Source organism: Microtus oregoni, unplaced genomic scaffold, assembly GCF_018167655.1.
Source record: "Microtus oregoni isolate MIOR12 unplaced genomic scaffold, Mior012 000021F_ref0000039, whole genome shotgun sequence".
In the NCBI taxonomy this organism is placed as follows: domain Eukaryota; kingdom Metazoa; phylum Chordata; class Mammalia; order Rodentia; family Cricetidae; genus Microtus; species Microtus oregoni.
The window spans coordinates 10,059,692-10,074,319 of NW_024543080.1; the positions used below are offsets into that span (position 1 = coordinate 10,059,692).

Below are 14,628 nucleotides of genomic sequence, written 5' to 3' on the forward strand. Positions count from 1 at the left end.
TTATGAAACACCAGTGGACAAATAAGTTGAACCAACTAACTGCCTTAGCAGTAATATCTCTCAGGTTAGTCTATCAACTATAAGTCTAACAACTCAACTGCTAGTCAACTATTGCCCTAGGGACATGTGTAGGAGAAGTCTCGGGTCTATCTTCTTCCCAGGAATACTGTCATTAAAGTTAGTTAGGTATACTGTCAAGCATTTTAGAAATTATATATAGGTGAATATGTTAATCAACAGTTGTATAAAAAACTTTAAATATGATATCCATAAAATATTTATATGGTGTGCAATTACTACATCTTGGGTTCTATGTTGAGAAGAAATTTCGTACTAATGTCTTGCTAACCAGTATTCTTGTTATTATTCAAATATCTTAGAAATGAGGTGTTATGCAAACAAGGTATTGACTCCTGAATTTGCTTCATTATAAAACATGTGGCATTAAACACTGATATGCAAATATGAGAATTTAATATTTGCTTTTACTATCTCCACTAATGTCAGAAGATCAATGTTGTCATTTAGTAAGTTTTCTTTGATCTACCCAGGTTATAGTTTAACTCATGGATTTTTCTCCTTAGATATAAGAATAAGCGATGACACAGGGGACACACTCTGAACAGAAGACTTTGATTTCCCAGGATGACTGTGAAGTGGATGTCTGTTCTGCTGCTCCTGCAAATGGGTTGTTACTTAAGATTAGGGAACTGTGGGAAGGTATTGGTATGGCCAATGGAATACAGTCACTGGATGAATCTAAAGACAATACTGGATGAACTTGTACAGAGGGGTCATGAAGTGACAGTTCTGAGACCATCAGCTTCCATCTTTCTTGATCCCCAAAAGTCACCTGGTCTGAAGTTTGAGAGCTTTTCTACGTCTATCAGTAAAGATGATCTGGACAAGGTTTTTACAAAGGTTGTGGACGTATGGACTAATGAGATACCGAGAGAATTGTGTTTATCCTTCTCTCCTTTGCTACAAAACACATTTGAGGAATATTCTAATAGCTATCTAAAAATTTGCCAAGACACAGTTTCAAATAAACAACTTATGACAAAACTACAGAGATCCAAGTTTGATGTCCTTTTCTCAGATGCCATTGCTCCCTGTGGGGAGTTGATAGCTGAACTTCTCCAGATCCCTTTTCTGTACAGTCTTCGCTTCTCTCCAGGCTATACAATGGAAAAGTACAGTGGGAGATTTCTTGTCCCTCCCTCTTATGTACCTGTAATTTTGTCGGGACTAGGTGGTCAAATGACTTTCATGGAGAGGGTAAAAAATATGATGTGTATGCTGTATTTCGACTTTTGGTTCGAGACATTTAATGAGAAGAAATGGAGTCAATTTTACAGTGAAACATTGGGTAAGTTATGTTTCTTCTCAGTAGCTCAATGACCTAAATTTCACAAGTATTTAAATCTATAGTCATGTCCATGAAGTGCAAAGTGAAGTTGCCTTTTATAGGTGATCAAATGTAATATGATGTTAGCTACCAAACTGACAGTAAAGGCTCATAGTATTGATCAAAGCGAAGCAGGTATCAGACCTGATACTGGAATTCTGCTGAGATACAGAGTTGCAAAGAGAAGCAAGTAAACTTTTCTTAAGTGATTCCTTACTCATTTTGCTGTTATTTTTAATCTATTTTAATAAGTCACTAGCTAGTTAACCAAATCATAATTAATGTATATTAAGGAATTAAATAAAACATTGAAGAAATTATTTTCTCTTGCATAGGCAACTAGCTTTATTTAAAACCTGTGGAGTCTGAAAATATAACCAAAAGATTAAGAGGTTTTTTTCTATTCATTTTGACTGCCTGAGTTCTGTTCCTAGTACCGACCCAGGTCCAGTGTCTCAGAATTGCTGCCCTTTTATGGTATCTGCTGATTCCTGAATAAAGTTGGTATACATTCACACAGACACACATGTACATAAATAAAAATACAAATTATAAAATATTTTCTCTCTATTTCCTAAAGAATTCCTTTACATTTGAAAGAATCTATGCTAGCTCATAGGTGTAAAAATGGAACTGGAGTTTCTACCAATACCATATTTTTTTTATTGTGTACTTCCCTAACATCCGCTGTTTAAACACTACAGAAGCACGGATACTCATGTACCCAGTCTATATTCTTTTACAGTTGTTTTTTTTTCTTTCTCTCAACAAATATGCCACAATTAAGACTGTCCAAAATTTATATTCTCATAATTTCTGAAAATATTTTGATTATTTTTGAAAGATAAGCATTATTAAAGTTTGTGATATGAAATAAAGTTAGAAGCACTAACCAGAATTTCAGCAATTCATAAACTTTACAGCTCCTTTAGCAAAACAAGGATGAAGGACAAGCTAAACACTACAAGAACGCTGGGGAAGTCTGGCCATGGTACATGGCATAATGTGACTTTTGGACCTGGAAGTGTGTTTATATTTACACTGTTCCTTTTAAAGAAATAGGGAGGAGTAAAATGTGTGCTCATTAAATAGTGGTATATTGGGATATTTCAATAACTATTATTTCAAATCACTGTGGAAATATATGGTAATACTTATGTTTGTTTTAAAAATAAACCCAAGCTGACATTTATGTATATTATGTGAGCTATAAGACAATTACACATGCAAATTGTCTTACATATGTATCAACATTTGTTTTTATTTTATATTTTAATTGATTTTTATTGAGCTCTACATTTTTCTTTGCTCCCCACCCTGCCTCTCACCTTTGCTTCAACCCTCCCCTAAAATCCCCATGCTTTCAATTTACTCAGGAGATTGTCTTTTTCTAATTCCCAAGAAGATTATATCCATGTATGTCTCTCTTAGTGTCCTCATTGTTGTCTAAGTTCTCTGGGATTTTGATTTGTAGGCTGTTTTTCTTTGTTTTATGTTTAAAAACCACTTATGAGTGAGTACATGTGATAATTGTCTTTCTGGGTCTGGGTTACCTCACTCAAAATGATGTTTTCTAGCTCCATCTATTTTTCTGCAAAATTCAAGATGTCATTATTTTTTCTTCTGTACAGTACTCCATTGTGTAAATGTACCACATTTATTCTTATCCATGCTTCGGTTGAGGGTCATTTAGGTTGTTTCCAGGTTTTGGCTATGACAAACAATGCTGTTATGAACATAGTTGAGCACATGTCCTTGTAGCACAATTGAACATCCTTTGAATATGTACCCAAAAGTGGTATTCCTGGGTCTTGAGGAATGTTTTTTCCTAATTTTCTGAGAAATCGCCACAGTGACATCCAAAGGAGCTGTACCAGTTTGCATTCTCACCAGCAGACGTGTTCCCTTTACCCCCACAACCTCTCCAGCATAAATTGTCATCAGTGTTTTTTATCTTGGCCATTCCTACAGGTATAATAAACAATCTCAGAGTTGTTTTGATTTGCATTTCTCTGATGACTAAAGATGTTGAACATTTCCTTACGTGTCTTTCAGCCATTTAAATTCTTCTGTTTAGAGTTCTCTATTTAGGTCTGTACTCCATTTTTTATTGGATTATTGTTCTTTTGATGACCAAAATCTTCAGTTCTTTGTATATTTTAGAGATCAGACCTCTGTCTGATGGGGGATTAGTGAAATTTTTTTCCCGTTCTGGAGGCTGTCATTTGGTATTATTGACTGTGTTCTTTGCTTTACAGAAGCTTTTCAGTTTTAGGAGGTCCCAATTATTATTTGTTTCTCTCAGTGTCTGTGCTGCTGGCGTCATATTTAGGAAGTGGTGTCCTGTGCTACAGAGTTCAAGGGTGATTTCTACTTTCTCTTCTACAAGGTTCAATGTGGCTGGCTTTATGTTGAGGTCGTTGATCCATTTGGACTTGAGTTTTATTCATGGTGATAGATATGGGTCTATTTTCATTCTTCTGCATGTTGATATCCAGTTATGCCAGCACCATATGTTTAATATGCTTTCTTCTTTCCATTTGATTTTTTTTTGCTTCATTGTTAAAAATCAGGTGTTTAAAAAAGTGTGGATTATTATCTGGGTCTTCTATTCAGTTCCATTGATCTTCCTGTCTGCTATTATGTCAATACCAGGTTGTTTTCAGTACTGTAGCTCTGTAGTAGAGTTTGAAGTCAGGGATTGTTATGCCTCCAGAAGTTCTTTTACTGTACAGGATTGTTTTGGCTATGCTGGTTTTTTGCTTTTCCGTATGAAGTTGAGTGGCATTCTTTCGAGGTCTGTGAAGAATCCAAGAACACATCAGAACCATCATCCACCGTGATCAAGTCAGCTTCATCCCAGAGATGCAGGGATGGTTCTACATATGAAAGCCTGTCAACATGATCCACCATATAAACAAACTAAAAACAAACAAACAAAAAACATGATTATCTCATTAGATGCCAAAAAAAGCTTTTGACAAAATACAACATCCCTTCATGATAAAGGTCTTGGCTAGAGCAGGGATACAAGGAACATACATAATAAACCTAAACCTAATAAAGGCAATATACAGCAAGCCAACAAAACTAAGTGGAGAGAAACTCCCAGCGATTCCACTGAAATAGAGAACAAGGCAAGCTTGTCCACTCTCTCCATATCTATTCAGTATAGTTCTCGAGGTCCTAGCTATAACAATAAGACACCAAAAGAAGATCAAGTGGATACAAATCAGAAAAGAAGTCAAACTCTCACTGTTTGCTGATGGTATGATAGTTTACATAAGCAATCCCAAAAATTCTACCAAGGAACTTCTACAAGTCATAAACATTTTCAGTAATGTAGCAGGATACAACATTAACTCAAGAAAAAGGTAAAATTTGTTTTTAAATGCACATGTTCTATATCAAATATATCTTCCACCATCTAAAGAAAATATATTTTACATTCAATTGACAATCCTGTCAACTCTTCTCCTTCTGACTTTCTCATTTCTCCTTCTAGGAAGGCCCACTACCCTAACTGAGACAATAGGCAAAGCAGAAATGTGGCTCATTAGATCCTACTGGGATTTGGAGTTTCCTCGCCCAACTTTACCAAATGTTGAATATGTTGGAGGTCTCCACTGCAAACCTGCTAAACCCTTGCCTAAGGTAAATACATTCTTTAGATCTCTTTTTCATTTGATTTCCTTTCTGATGAATGTGATTCTACAGTTTTTATTAGATTTTTCTCCCCAGGATAGAGATATATAGGAAGTGGATTTAAGCATCTGGCTCACTAGGAGTTCGATAAACTCAAAAAAGAATGTCATAGACCGGGAACACATTCATATCAGTGAATTAAATTAAGTCAGCCAGGGTACTTTTATGGTTAGCTATTCCTTACCAGGTAGCTATGAGGATTTAAGTTTGTATCACACACCCAGGTAAAAAGTTGGATGTCCCAGTACAGTGCAATGACTTTAGCACTGAGGTTGCAGAAACAATTAATACTGGGAGCTTGCTGTCTACTAGTCTGTTAAAAAATGCTGAGATTTGTGTTCAGTGTGAGACAATCTCAAAACCTATTTTGAAGACTGATAGAGGAAGGCATCAGATTTTTACTTTTGTCATCTATGTGCTAAACACACATGTTCACACACATATACACAAACACACATGTGCACACAACACACATACACACACATATAAATACATGCAAAAAAGACAGGGAAATTAAGTCAGTTAAACTCATCAATAATAAACTGTTAATCACCAAAAGCTATGATGACATATATCTGAGATAATTGTTTGATATCCGAATAAACAACATAGACAGTTTCTCTCCAACCAGTAAATTTTGGATATCAGTTCTGAAAATACCCTATTCGTACACAATACCAGAAAATTATTATATGGTATTTGTTTATCATGAAGTTATGATTATTTCACAAAGAACCAAAATATTTTATTAATCATAGTAGGAAGTTTGTGTAAACTATCACATATGCACATGCTATAACATAAATATTATTTCATCAAACACTTGCTAATAATATTAAATCGGGTATTATAGAAAAATGAAATGGCAAGATCCTGTAAGATGAAAGCATGTAAATTACACTACACATTTATGAATGCTTCATAGAATATGCTTTCACTCCTGAGTTTTAATTTTGTCATAAGAGGATATTTTGAAATTCTGATGGACAATGTGTGAGTATAGTTTGTGTGGATGCCAATGAAGTTCAAAGTCTTTGACACTGCCATGCTTGTCTTCTGTATGTTTTAACACCACTATTCTAAATATTCCTAGAAACACTTCAATTTTTATTTTCCTAGTTTTTTCATAGAGGTTTATAAGTGGTTATTCTACAACTGTATTTTGTCATGAAATAAACTCTCTTCACAGGAAATGGAAGATTTTGTCCAGTCGTCCGGAGAGCATGGTGTCGTGGTGTTTTCTCTGGGGTCAATGGTCAGCAACATGTCAGAAGACAAAGCCAATGCAATCGCATGGGCCCTTGCCCAGATTCCACAAAAGGTGAGGGGCAGCATTCCACGTGAACGTCCTTGAAAGGTCTGATTATAGAAATGATTGTGTGAAAGGTAAAGTTTTAAGGAAGTTCTAATTTCCCTTAGTGGAATTTAGAAATTGATATTAGCCGGGCGGTGGTGGCGCACGCCTTTAATCCCAGCACTCGGGAGGCAGAGGCAGGCGGATCTCTGTGAGTTCGAGACCAGCCTGGTCTACAAGAGCTAGTTCCAGGACAGGCTCCAAAACCACAGAGAAACCCTGTCTCGAAAAACCAAAAAAAACCAACAACAACAAAAAAAAAAAAAAAGAAAGAAATTGATATTCACAACAAATGTTTCAATACTGCAGAAAGTGTTTTTGACTGAGAGTGACCTGGATATAAACACAGTGATCACTTTGGGCACATTATGAAATGCTGACAGGATGATGACATTGCTATCAAGTCTATGTAAACATAGCCAAATTCTTTAGAGTCATTTGTTCTATTTGTTGATTGCTTAAAGTCACTGCAAACATTAGATTTTCAGGGGTGAGTTAATTTGTATTTAGTATTTCTATCAGAATAACAGTAAGCAGGTGTTGAAAAGCTTGAAATGCAGCATGACTCTGCATCCTAATTTTGAAACACACCTGTTCAGTGTGCAGTTGAGAGGGCAAATTGAAGGAAGGGAGTCCGAGGCTCACCAACTGCTAATCAAAGTATACTTTTGTCTTATTGAGAGAAAAAGCATTAAAAGAAAAAAAACCTATGCTCTTGACTGGTCTGCCAGTATTTGTAGGAGAAAAATCCAAGGGAAAGGTAGACAGGTGCTTCCCTCACAGTGACGTCTGCATCATAAAAGATGAAACTCATGACTCTGCTCTTAACCAGTCAGAGTAAAGTCCTACTACTCAAGGAAGAAATAGGGAAAAAAGAAAGAGTCCAAAGGAATCTAAGATAAGATATAAAGTTTCTGATGACTCACTCCATAAAGAATACTACAAGGTAATTTTCTATGGTTTAAATTTGAATGTTTATGAGCATTTTCAGTTTTGTATTGGAACAGCCACTCTTTATTCACCTACATTGATTTTTTTATGTCATCCTGTATTTGATTTTTATCAGTCATGTAGCAAATCCATGTTAACCATGAGGCTAATGCTCCATGAGATTTGTCTGAAAGTTTCAACATTAGCACCTATTGTAGGCCTCAGGTAGGGACTGATTTTTCTGTCAAAGAACAGTCTGACCTCTGCAGTAAAATCTTTGCAGTTCATCATAAGGACTGCATCCCTACCACTATGCACAAGTCAGTAGGACATAAATCAGTGTCATTAGATTTTGGAATATTTTTCAATAATAACACTTGTGAATAGCAAATTATGTAGAAGAGACTGCTAAGAATCTTTGCAAAGATTAATATGGTCAGCAATACCCAAATCTATTATAATTCAAGCCCCAAATAAGGTCATAATTTTACAACTCCCCAACAAACCTCATAAAATGGAGCCTTTACTGCTTGTTTAACATCCACTTACTACATTTAATGAATTTCTGAGCAAGAGGAATGGCTCGGTATGTTAACTCTTTTCAGTGCAGAGTGGTCAGCTCAGTCTGAATACCCCAAAGCCACAGTATTGTATGCGTCTGTAATGCCAACACTCTGATCAAAGATGGAAGGCAGAAATACAATGCCTATGAGTCAACAGCAAAAAAGAAAAAAAAATCAAATAAGAGATTCTGTCTCCAACAGAAGAGAAACCAGAATGAATTTTTGAGGTAGTCTTCTCCATTCCACATTCACTTTGGAAGGTTTAAACATGTACCCACACACATTAATTGAGTCATATATACTGCAGCACATACAGAACACCCAGGCAGGAAAAGAGAATAATATAGAGACGGGAGACGAAATTTCGAATCTCACTGACAATCTAAGGATATGGATTCATGTTGAGAACTCTACATGCAATTTTTCCTGCAACTGGTGATTTGTATGTCTACATTAAGATTCTTAGAATCCTAAAGCAAAATTGATTTATCATGAAAAGACAATGATTGCATAGATTTGAACTCGTGTCAATGAAAAACACGAACAATACCTGCACAACCAAAATCAGACCAAATTTGAGCATGCTTAAAAGAGGTTGGTACGTTATCCTACCCAAAGCCATAGAATTATTGACAATTATTAGCTTGTGAGTGAGGAAGAGTGTAGGCCCTGGTAAGTAAAGTTTTCTCTATCGGGACACCACACAGCCAAGAAAATTTGTAGTGCACAAATTGGTGTTGAAAGATTATTTTATTTTTAAGGAATTCGAGTTGAATGGATAGAGAAGAGGGTGATTTAGTGAAGAATCAGTTTGTGAATTAATACGACAAAAGTTACTACATGACCTCCTAAAGGAATGAAGAAAAAAATATCAGTTTCACTTGATGCGGTCATAGTCATCGTTTGGGCAACAGATGGAGTTCCAATGTGTAGATATTACAGGCATGTTCTAAGCCTCATGGTCTACAGCAATAGTCCTACAAAGAACATAAGTCTTTTGGTGAGAAGGCGATACAGCTGGTTGAAGGTTTTATTTTAAGACCTACACTGTCACTGCTTCAGAGGCAGTGATACTTGGGAGAACAGGCCAAAAAATGAGGCAGAATAGTCAATTTTTTTCAGAGACTCAGACAATGTATGCACTGGAGGTTAAGAAAAGTCTTATGAGCAAAACATACATGAGTTAAAGCTGTATACAATCATAATGAGGAGTCTGTGTGGCAAAAACATGTTTTTCCACGGAGGCACACAAAGAGCAGGCTATACATTATCTGGATAACAGCAGCAAGCAGTAGTGGTTACCCTGAAGTAGATCCACTCCTTTCTACTACATCTGGGAGAAGGGCAAATACACAGTCCAAGAAATAATAGGATAAGAAGATAAATGTAAAACAGTTTTCTATCCTTCCATAGTAATGTATAAATAAAATTTGAAAACCCATACATTTCTGTAAGTCAGACGTAATATAGTACAGCAAGGATCAAAGCCATATGATTGTTGACATTGGGTCCTCCTCTGATTTACTCATTGAACAAGAAAAGAAAAGTAAGAAATTAGTGTTGTATGGACCTTATGGTGTAAATAAATCCATTCTAACGGTTTATTCTTTTTTACTACATCTCCTCTAGGGGAGATGGGGAGAGAAAAGTGAGAAGGGGAGGATGGGGGGAACTTGGGGAAACAGGATGATTGGGATAAAGGAAGGCTGGTTAGGGGAGCACGGAAGCACAATTCTTAGTTAAGGGAGCCACCTTAGGGCTGGCAAGAGACTTGAACCTAGAGTGGCTCCCAGGAGCCCAAGGCGATGTCCCCAGTTAGTTCCTTGGGCAACTGAGGATAGGGAACCTGAAATGACCCTATCCTATAGCAATACTGACGAATATCTTGCATATCACCATAGAACCTTCATCTGGTGATGAATGGAGATAGAGACAGAGACCCACACTGGAGCACTGGACTGAGCTCCCAAGGTTCCAATGAGGAGCAGAAGGACGGAGAACATGAGCAAGGAAGTCAGGACCACGAGGGGTGCACCCACCCACTGAGACAGTGGGGCTGATCTATTGGGAGCTCACCAAGGCCAGCTGGACTATGACTGAAAAAGCATGGGATAAAACCGGACTCTCTGAACATGGCGAACAATGAGGGCTGATGAGAAGCCAAGGACAATGGCACGGGGTTTTGATCCTACTTCATGTTCTGGCTTTGTGGGAGCCTAGCCAGTTTGGATGTTCACCTTCCTAGATATGGACAGAGGGGGGAGGACCTTGGACTTTCCACAGGGCAGGGAACCCAGACTGCTCTTTGGACTGGAGAGGGAGGGGGAGAAGAGTGAGGGGAGGGGGAGAAGGGTGGGAGGAGGGGGAGGGGAATTGAAGGCTGGGAGGAGGGGGAAACTTTTTTTTTCCTTTTCTCACTAAAAAAAAAAAAAAAAAAAAAAAAAAAAGCAGCAAAGGATCCACACTGTGGGGGCCTAAAGAAGTGGTTCCACTGCACCTTGAGCTTAGGTCAGAGAATCCAAGCCTATTTCTGCTCGTTCAAGGATAGGACAGGAGTTTTACCCAGGGAGTCGCTGCTTACAGGATACTTAGTCTCGGATATAGCCACTGAATGTCATACCTAAAACATCAGAAAGCTTAATTCAGGTAATAGAGACTTGATATCTCAAGTATTGAAGCAAGTAATTGTTCTATATTTTCTTGTGTCACGTCAAACCAGTCTCTTTTGCCTTCTTCCCCCTCTTTTGGATTGTGGTGTATACGTATATGAAAAATAAGCATGGGCATATTCAGTATTCACTAGATAACTCCCTTGCTTCTATTCTCTGTCTCCGTATTTCTTTCATATCTCTGCTCCTCCTACCTAATTTTTCTATTTTTTTTTTGAGGCTGGGAAACACACTTTTATTAGAACACGTACATATATTTCCATAGCTCCCCACAAAAAAATCTGTATTCATCATAAAAATTATCTAGGATAAAACCAACTACGTGTTTTAGACATGCCTCTCTCAATAGTAAATTAGACAGCAATATACAGTACTGGAATAAACAAACTCCACACTTTATTCTAGATTAGGTTTTTTTTTTTTTTTTTTTTTTTTTTTTTTTTTTTTTTTTTTTTTTTTAGAGAAGAAATTATAAACGTCTAAGGTTTGGTGCTGGATCGTCAACTCTGCAGTTAAGAGCACTGGCTGTTCTTTCAGAGGACACTCCATGGTGGCATACAGCCCTCTTTTTTTTCAGTTTTGAAACGAATTTATTTTATTTTATTTTTTATTGAGAAAAGGAAAAAAAAAAAGTTTCAGCCTCCTCCCAGCCTCCCATTTCCCTCCCCCTCCTCCCACCCTTCTTCCACTCCCCCCACACCTCTCCTTCTCCCTCTCCAGTCCAAAGAGCAGTCAGGGTTCCCTGCCCTGTGGAAAGTCCAAGGTCCTCCCCTCTCCGTCCATGTCTAGGAAGGTGAACATCCAAAGTGGCTAGGCTCCCACAAAACCAGAACATGAAGTAGGATCAAAACCCCGTGCCATTGTCCTTGGCTTCTCATCAGCCCTCATTGCTTGCCATGTTCAGAGAGTCCGGTTTTATCCCATGCTTTTTCAGTCATAGTTCAGCTGGCCTTGGTGAGCTCCCAATAGATCAGCCCCACTGTCTCAGTGGGTGGGTTCACCCCTCGTGGTCGTGGAGATAGAGACAGAGACCCATACTGGAGCACTGGACTGAGCTCCCAAGGTCCCAATGAGGAGCGGAAGGAGGGAGAAGATGGGCAAGGAAGTCAGGACTACCTAATTTTTCTAATTCACATGCCGCTACCCTGAACGTGCAAACCCCGTCAATGCTGAACCCCAAAGGATGTCACCCCAACAGGTGTACCCCAACTTGTGGCTATGACACCACACAATATACAAACACATCTTTTAGTTTAAAACCAAATCGCTATAATTCTTCTTTTACCTCTAAAGATAAAACGAAGGACTATGAATGCTCTCTTTCCTTTAAGAGTTTTAGATAGACTGGTTAGGTCATAATTAGGCATTTATAAAGTGGTATGTAGAAAACTAACAATCCCTAATAATTTGTGAAAGGCATTGAATGTTTTTAAATTGTCTAATGGAAATTTATGTGGGAGGTGAAGTGTTGCTTAGCAGTTGTTCTAGTAACTAGTTACCCCAGATATTAAACAACATCTCATTGCTGTACTTTTTCAGGTGTAATAATAAGCCCATATTTATGTAGAACATCCTGAGCCATGTCACTATGATTTTATATAATTTTTGACTCCTTTGAAAAACCTAAGTCATACTTAGTATTTTTCCACGTGGGAATATCAGTCCCATAATCTACTTAAACTCTTTTCCTATTCCTTTTCACTTTTGACAACCCAATGTTCCATTAAAAGTTTGTTTCCGAAGAATGGGTATCATTAGATGTTGGAATATAGATCTCTGCATGAGTCTGTAGTAGGAAATCTCTTTAAAAAAATTAATCAGAACATCAGTAACATAAGGCTGCAGGACTTCCATTATGTCTTCTGGACTCATACCATGTAATTTTGTAGAATTCTGTTTAATACTACATAGTTCTCAACCACATCAGGGTTTAATTTACCCCCGCCCCGAATATGAGCCATTCGGTTGCCATTATTCCATGGTTATAATAGAAACATCAGTCCCATCATAACTAATTAATACTGTAAACATTTTCCCTTTATTTTTAATTACAATAATGGTCTATAATTTTCCTTTAATAAGCTGCTTAATTCTACAGTCTTATTTGTACTGAGTCTTTGCTCACAAAGCTCATTTCTTTGTCAAGGGCTGTATAGACAAGACTAAAAACTGCAATTTTTCTTCTGTCTTATATGACCAATTTGTAGGTACTACAATTTACCCTGATTAATCTTCATCAAAAACTCCTGTATGAATTATGATTGCATTCAGGGATAAACTACTGCAGCACAATAAAAGCCCAACTGTTTGAGGCAGTATAAGTCCCCAGTATTCTGTGTGTAACCTAAAAGGGCACTGAAGAGAGGAAATGGCAATACTTTAACAGCACTTCCTTGAATAACATCTTGTAACAAAAGAATAGATTGATTACAAACTGAAGTCTGGCATCAATGTTGTTATCTTTGCATCTCTGACTAGAAAATGATGATTATGTTTAACCAGTCTGAATATAATAATAAGCACAGACATTGATGGCACAATCTTCTTCTCAGTATCTCCAGAGTTCTCATTATTTATCGTTTCTGATGTTTTTATCCCTCCTATGGAGATATTTAGCTATGCTATATGTAAACTTAAAAAGATCTATTTTTGCAATTTCTGTTTTTGAAATTATAATAGAATTACATTATTTGTCATTTTCCTGACTTGCTCCAAACCCTGTAATATCCATGCTCCCTGCTCTCTTTCAAATTCATAGCACCATTTCTATCAATGTTGTCACATATGTTTATGCATATGTAGATACATCTATATTCCTAGATATATTTTATTCAGTCTATATAATGCTAAATTTGGCTCCAGTAATAAAGATTATCTAATCTTTAACAGGTTCTTTGGAGATTTGATGGCAAAATACCAGACACCTTAGGGCCTAATACCAGAGTCTACAAATGGCTCCCCCAGAATGACCTTCTAGGTAAGACTCTAGGAACAAACCTATCCTAGTTGACTTCAAAATCCTTTATATGACACTTAGTCAATGTATTATTTATTTAAGATAACAAGTTCTAGTATGCAGTTGGTCTTTTTCTTTTATGTATCCCATGTGTTCAACTAGGAATCAGGATTTCATATTCAAGTCTCAAGTCTGAAGCAATTATGCAAAATATGTCTCTGGAAATTTAGTTTCTTCTTGCTCTGAGACAAGAAAATATTTCACTGAGGTTATGAGTATGAGAATATTCACATAGGTTTTCTTGGAATGAGGAGGGAGGGGAAACAGCAGTATTGATGTAAACTAAACTAATAAATTTAATTAATTAAAAAAGAATCTTCATGTAGAAAATCTCCTTTCAGTTCCTGATAGTGCACATTTCTCATTTCATGTCTAAGACTGCTAATTAATGTCAACCTAAATTCATGTTATTCTAGGTCATCCAAAAACCAAAGCCTTTGTAACTCATGGTGGAGCCAATGGAATCTATGAGGCGATCCATTTTGGAATCCCTATGATTGGCATACCTTTGTTTGGAGAGCAACATGATAACATTGCCTACATAGTAGCCAAAGGAGCAGCTGTTTCATTAGATTTCAGAACAATGACAAGGGCAGATTTGCTCAATGCATTGAAGGCCGTCATAGATAATCCTTCGTGAGTATAACCTTTTGAAATGTATATATGTTGTCATTTGTTTATCATTAATTGTGATTCCTACTGAAGGCCAAAGGGGCAACCATTATCCTGAAGGCAAGAATAATGGAAGGTACAGAGACAAATTAGGGTATGATTCAGTGTCATAGGTTTTTCTCTCTTTTTGATACTACTTTTTGTGTCCGTGTTGTGCTCTATGTTTCTTTCCTATGTAAATCAGACTGGTCCTAAATGTGCAATCTTTCTACTTCGTCCTCTAAACTGCTTGGCCAATAGGCATATGCCTCTAGCTCTGGCCAATTCTTAATTTTAATTCTTGTAGGTAAGTAATTGGTCAAAGATTTAAG

General features: G+C 37.0%; 1 protein-coding gene across 3 annotated transcripts in view; it reads left to right on the forward strand.

Annotated features, from left to right (window-relative positions):
- The window catches only part of LOC121460734 (UDP-glucuronosyltransferase 2B17-like), a 23,512-nt gene continuing 8,884 nt past the window's right edge, over window positions 1–14,628 (forward strand). For 2 of the 3 annotated variants that reach the window (XM_041671238.1, XM_041671240.1), the window contains exons 1-5: window positions 512–1,369; window positions 4,914–5,062; window positions 6,303–6,434; window positions 13,519–13,606; window positions 14,062–14,281. In XM_041671238.1, coding sequence (XP_041527172.1) covers window positions 646–1,369; window positions 4,914–5,062; window positions 6,303–6,434; window positions 13,519–13,606; window positions 14,062–14,281 — 1,313 coding nt within the window. In that variant the 5' untranslated portion in view covers window positions 512–645. Of the gene's footprint in view, window positions 65–511; window positions 1,370–4,913; window positions 5,063–6,302; window positions 6,435–13,518; window positions 13,607–14,061; window positions 14,282–14,628 lie in introns of those variants that run through there. The other variant, XM_041671239.1, reaches the window with a different exon arrangement.